General features: G+C 42.2%; 1 protein-coding gene across 1 annotated transcript; it reads right to left on the reverse strand.

Annotated features, from left to right (window-relative positions):
- Positions 1-208: 208 nt before the first annotated feature.
- Positions 209-5,951, reverse strand: LOC137169421 (uncharacterized). Its single transcript, XM_067572603.1, has 2 exons — positions 5,569-5,951; positions 209-1,446 (listed from the first exon to the last, which is right to left on the reverse strand). Exons 1-2 carry the CDS (start codon positions 5,665-5,667, stop codon positions 778-780), a joined length of 768 nt encoding a protein of 255 aa, XP_067428704.1. The 5' UTR covers positions 5,668-5,951; the 3' UTR covers positions 209-777.
- Positions 5,952-6,692: the final 741 nt, after the last annotated feature.

The following is a 6,692-nucleotide window of genomic DNA, read 5'->3' on the forward strand; positions in this document are numbered from 1 at the left end:
TTTGCAGACAGATTTATGTGGAAGCTGATACATGATTAAACTCTGATTATTGTTTAATATTTTACATCATTTCACGTCCTGATGGAGACGATGAAACCAGAACCCCAAAAGATCTGATGGAAGCAAATTACATTCATTCATAACGAGGTAATATTCTGATAATAAAGAAGTAATAAGGTCACATCATGGTAACAACTACGAGTATATCGTAGTAATATGAGGCAGAACTGTTTATTTAGGTAACAACACAGTAACCTGATGACTATAATAAGGTTACACTGGTGAAATATTTTGATTAAAAATGATAATATGGTGACATTAATGGGATAATAACCTGATAATTATGTCAACTCAAGTCAATTTTATTTATATAACCCAAAATCACAAATTAGTCTCAGGAGGATTCACAGTCTGAACAACATCCTGTCCTCAGAATAATAAAAAACTCCCCAAAAAAACCCTTTAACAGGGAAAACATGGAAGAAAGTTCAGGAAGAAGAACAGAGGAGGATCCATCTGCAGGACGGACCGACAGGAAATAGAAACAATAGAAGACACATTACAGAACACAGCATCATAACGGATTAATAATATATATGAAGAATGTGATGAAGAGGACGCTGAGCAGAATAGAACCTGAATCATGTGACCTCTGTCACCATGGAGACCTGGCAGGAGGATAGACAGCGGAGACTCACATCACACCGTCACACACACGGACAAGAGACAAGAAAACAAGACATCAGAGAGAGACGTGAGGCTGAACTCCTGCAGGAACTAGATCCAAAACCTCAAGACACAGCAGGGAAGCAGAGCTGGTCCAGGATGGGTGCTGGTCCAGGATGGGGTCTGGTCCAGGATGGGGTCTGGTCCAGGATGGGGTCTGGTCCAGGATGGGTGCTGGTCCAGGATGGGTGCTGGTCCAGGATGGGGTCTGGTCCAGGATGGGTGCTGGTCCAGGATGGGGTCTGGTCCAGGACGGGGTCTGGTCCAGGATGGGTGCTGGTCCAGGACGGGGTCTAGTCCAGGACGGGTGCTGGTCCAGGATGGGTGCTGGTCCAGGATGGGGTCTGGTCCAGGATGGGTGCTGGTCCAGGATGGGGTCTGGTCCAGGACGGGGTCTGGTCCAGGATGGGTGCTGGTCCAGGACGGGGTCTGGTCCAGGATGGGTGCTGGTCCAGGACGGGGTCTGGTCCAGGACGGGGTCTGGTCCAGGATGGGTGCTGGTCGAGGATGGGTGCTGGTCCAGGATAGGGTCTGGTCCAGGATGGGTGCTGGTCCAGGATGGGGTCTGGTCCAGGATGGGTGCTTGTCCAGGATGGGTGCTGGTCCAGGATAGGGTCTGGTCCAGGATGGGTGCTGGTCCAGGATGGGGTCTGGTCCAGGATGGGGTCTGGTCCAGGATGGGTGCTGGTCCAGGATGGGGTCTGGTCCAGCAAGAGACTCCTGAGAGACAAGAGAGGACACTTATGTGCTTGTGGAACAAATAAACAGAAACTTAGAGAGATACAATGATAATCAGAACAGTTACAATAATCAATAATCTGATCGGCAGGACAGCGCGTAGTAAATTCATGAAGGACTCAATTAAAGGCGACTAATTGAGGGTTAAGACACAACGATGAGTTTAAATTTAGATTTAAACTGACTGGGACCAGGAGGCCGATGAAGGGAGGCTGGAATTTATGTAACATGGTTTAATTTTCTTGCTTTAGTTCAGATTCTTACTGCAGCGTTTTGAACCATCTGAAGACTTTTAGTACCAGCATGTGTCAGACCTGAAAACACAACATTACAGTAATAAAGTCTGGATTACTGTAAAGTCAGCCATGAACGGGGAAGACTGAGTTTTAGCTACGTTGTATAAGTGAAAAAGGCAGTCTCCATGATGTTTAATGTGTTTATCAAAAGAGACGCTGGGATCAAACGTCACACTTTCTTGATTCTTGGCTGCTACACTTTGTGAAATCACACATTTGTCGAACGTTACTGGTACTTGATCAAACTGGTGTCTGAGTCCATCAGAGCCAACGACCAACATCTCAGTTTTATCTGAATTTAGAAGCAGCAGCCAAACGGGCCTCTAATTTAGTAATTTACATGCGATCATCAGCATTATAAAGCTGAGTATCATCTGTGTAAAAATGGAAATTTAGTCCATGCCTACGTATAATTTGGCCAAGAGGTGACGTATAAGGCAGAGGGCCAAGAAGTGAGCCCTGAGGTACTCCATATTTAACATCAGAGAATTTAGATGTAAGATTATTACATAAGACACACTGTGTGGCTGTGAGGCCAGAGACATCAACATTACAATTTAGTCTAATAGTAAACAGTGATCGATGGTGTAAAAGCTGCACTGAGATCCAGTAACAGAAGCACAGAGATGGAATCTGCATCCAAAGCAAGTAGAAGATCATTAACGTCTCTGGTTAGAGCAGATTCAGTGGAGCGACAGACCCTGAGAGCCGATTGAAAAGGTTCATATAAATAATTTTCTTTTATATGAGTCGACAGAATGGAAGATTAGAGACTGGTGGATAGTTATTAAGAGACCCTGGATCGAGGTGCAGTTAGAGGTTCAACCACAGCCTGAAAGCCTCTGAGGACAACATCAGTCGTAAGTGATAAATAAACAATATACAGCATCGTAAGTCCCAGAAAAAGCCAAGTCTGTGATGAAATTGATGAAATTGGACTCATGTATGGAACAGAACCTCTCCATTCAACTAAGAATAAATTAAATCAATTCAAAATAAGAAATAGTTTATATTATAATTCAAATCAGCTGTTTAAAACCAGTTCTTCAGCATCAGAACAGAAGAACTACGAGTATATAAACTATGAAAATAACATGAAGATATAAAATGAAATGTATGTTTCTCTCAGAGGAGTTCTGGATCCTCCAGCTCGTCTCTCCTGGATGTCAGAGAAGATGCAAACAGACAGAACAAAGAGCGAACGCCTGCAGTTTGTTGTTGTGATGATCAGCTGAACTCCGGCTGAACCGAGCCGTCACACTTTAAATAATTCTCTGATCAAACAGGAAGTGATGAGCGGTGAACGCACGTGCATGAATTTATAATGTGGAGCCGAGAAGCAGAAGTTTCACCTGATGGATCACAAACAAACGTCAAAATATATAAAAAGATTCAGCTGCACTGTGTTCAGTGCTAATTAGCCAATGTTAGCAACACGCTAAACTGACAGTGAAGATGAAACATTATCAACATGTTAGCTTGATCATAGTTAGCATGTTAGCGGCGCTCAGGACTAAACAGGAAGCAACAGTCGGTTCTCTTCTGTCCTCTCTGGACTTCCTGTTTATTCTCTCTGACTTTTACTGTCTGATATGATTGAAGCAGCCAGTTATAAGTCATCAAAAGAAAATGTGAATTAATGTTTGTTTCCATCCGAAACATGTTTAATGAATATTAATAGTTTAGCACACCGAAGTAAACAGTTGGTGGCTGATTCTCCTGTCGAGTGTAGTAAAACACAAAAAGAAGAAGATGTAATTAACAGATTAAACTTCCATGCATGCCTCTTTCAGAGCAAAAAACTAAAATGAAAATGTCTGCAGCTCCTGAACCACAGTGACTATCTGCATAAATGAAAACATATCAGTCAGGAAATCCTCCCAACGCTTCACTCGAGGTGATACAGAAACACAGCAGCAGGTATCTGAAGTCAGTGAATCAGGGCTGCCTCCATTTGGCGCCATTTTGGTGCCCCAGGTGAGATTAGGATTTGCTTCAGAGTGGTGCAGGTGGGAGATCAGATGTAACTTCTCCAGCAGCTGGAGGACAGTTATTGAGTAGATATCAGCCACATGTAGCTGTGAGTAGAACAAACTGCTGCAGCCTGTTGCACCAGCTCTAAGTTCAAACTTCGTTATAACATAAATTATTACAAAGTTGTGATTTATGCATCACTAAAATAATATTTATGTGTGTATTTATTTGTTACTTAGAGTTATGTTGTAACAAGTGATGTTGTACAGCATCATTGTTTCATTAATTGCTGCCATTTTGCAACACAGTCATCCAGAAAGACCTAATTTATTGATATATTTCAGTATTGATCTAGTTTACTACAATGTGCATGGTAACCATGACGATGGAACTCTATCTTTGATAGTGGATTGGCTGCTTGCCTTAGTTACGACTTCACGTCCAAACAGGTTACGCTCCAAGTAATCACGGTGCGACCAATTTTAGTGGCTGATTTAATTTAAAACTAATCAGTAGTTTCTAACCCTCGAGTGTCGACTTTACACCCTGATTAAGAAGAGAACTTACACACGGCTGGTGAAAACCAGTGCAGAAATCTGTTTTTATGGATATAGTTTTAGCCGTTACCATTGGTTTCGGTCGTCTAGGAAGGAGCAGTTATCCAGATAGCTAGTTACTGGTTTCCATTCAGATTCATATCCTTCAGTTTGTAGGGCTGCACAGGGAACCTTCTGATGCAGGGTTCAATTTAACCCGGACCTTTTACATAGGCATAACAGGCAATGAAAAAAGAGCAAGAGAAGACAAAAGGCAGAAAACCAGCGATCAAGGCCAAAAGAAGGGTCTTGCGTTGAAAGGCAAAGAAAAATGAAAGGAATCAGTCCTCTGAGGACTGTCTGGTGTGCGGTGATGATGTTGTCTCCTCTGTTCCTGGTGAGAAATGGGTGAAGTGTGTCTTCTGTGAGGGTTGAACACATGAGTTGTGCACTGAGGAGTATGAACATTACATTTATCATGAATGTGACAAATAGTAAAACTGAATGACTGAATGAGTTTGTGAGTTAGTGACAGTCCAGTTATAGAGGTGCTTTGCATCTAAACAAAGACTGATACAATTCTAAATGAATGAACAAATCAGTTTACACATAGCAGCTAAAACCCATCTTAAACAAACACTTCCTGTTCCCTGTATGTAGACTATAGGCCTTGCTAGATAAATAATATTGGTCAGCTGATAAAGGTATTTTTTGTTCCATATGTTTACACTAACTTACTCCATAGGCCAATCCTTATAAACCACATAAATTAGTTAGTGTTTGTCATGTTTGGTCATTTTGACCTTGTTAGTTTTTCAGGTTTGAGGTTTCGTCAATGTTCAACACCCGATCTCTTGTCAGTATTCATTTATATTTTGACTTGTGGATATACTCCATTTATCTACATCCATCAGTCCATCCATCTGAATATCCATCGCTGATCTATGGCCTATAGTATATAGATAGAATTATATATAGATAAAATTGTATTGAATTAATTGCATTCAACAGACTTTTCTATTGTTACAACTAAACCCGTCCATGTGCAATTACACAATAACAGAAGGTCCTGGAAACTAACCTCAAGTGTTCATTTGCAGCAGAGATGTGTTTGTTGATTGTATAAAAACATGATTATATTTAAATGTTTTTTTAATTATTTAACCAAAACCAAAATGTGTTAGCTGAGTCTAGCATCATTATCTAGCATTAGCTTTGTTGCTACTTAGCTAGCTGCTTCTACAAATGAAACGTCTTCACACAAAACTACATTTTAACGTTAACATGAGACATCATACCTCTATATTAGGCTTCTTTTCTTCCTCCTCTCTTCTCTGTTTTCTTCCCAGTGCACCTGAATGTTTGCAGCTTTTCATTAATAAATAAAAAGTGAACATAGATATCTGCGTCTTGACAGCTGTCCGTCAGTCAGTCACTTCTTACATCCTCAGCTGTCTGTGATCAAACGGTAACTCATCCCCCGCTATCAGTGCACACAGCACAGACCAGAGCAGATGAAAAACTGTGAGGAGCAGTTTGTTACCTCAAGGCAGAAAATGAGGAAGGGCGCCAACCGGTGAGTATTTATTTATTTATTTGTCCTTTAAGGGCGACCAGCAGCCACCAGGATGTGGCGCTCTAGGCGACCCACCTGTATGGCCTTTAGCTTTACATGAAACATGAAAACTTTGGTCCTGCCAAAATAAAAATGTGTCTTCAGTCTAATAACATCCTGTTACATCCTGTTAATAACATCCAACAGTTCGATTTAAGACCCAGATGCACACAGACCAGGAGACGCAGCGATGGTTTAAGGGCCGTTTATTGTAGTTTGAGTTGAAGATGGATCTGATGGCCCAGCGGAGTGCTCTTTGGTTCTGTATGTGGTAAAGAGGCTGAGAATGGAAGAGTGGAGCAGGCAGAGGGGCTGAGGCAGAGCAGACAGGGGATCCAACTGGTAACCAGCAGTGAGGGTAAGGCAGACGTGGCAGGTGTACTGGGAGCTGGACTGGTGAACCTGAGGCAGAGAACAGAGTTAGCAGGAGGTCAGAGAAACAAACAAGGAGCTTACAAGAAGCTTGGCCGTAGCGTCTGTACCACATTAATGACGGAACAACAGGCGGAGCGTGGAGAGATGAACCGGAGCTTCATACTGGTGTGGATGGTGGAGCTGGTGAGTAGATGCAGGTCTGTACCATGAGGCAGGATTTGAGGTTAGCGAGGTAACTTCAGGTGTAATTCTGAAGTGGTTCACTTCTCATCGGGGTTCATCACCATGGTAACTGATGCTGAACAGCTGATCAGATCACAAACTGTCGACACTGCGACCACTGACCAATCAGATCACTGGAAATAAAGAGTCATCACTCCTACAGGATCCCGACATGGACAAAAGTCCTGAGTTACAATAAAGTGAAAAATA

The sequence above is a fragment of the Thunnus thynnus genome, chromosome 18, assembly GCF_963924715.1.
Source record: "Thunnus thynnus chromosome 18, fThuThy2.1, whole genome shotgun sequence".
Lineage (NCBI taxonomy): Eukaryota > Metazoa > Chordata > Actinopteri > Scombriformes > Scombridae > Thunnus > Thunnus thynnus.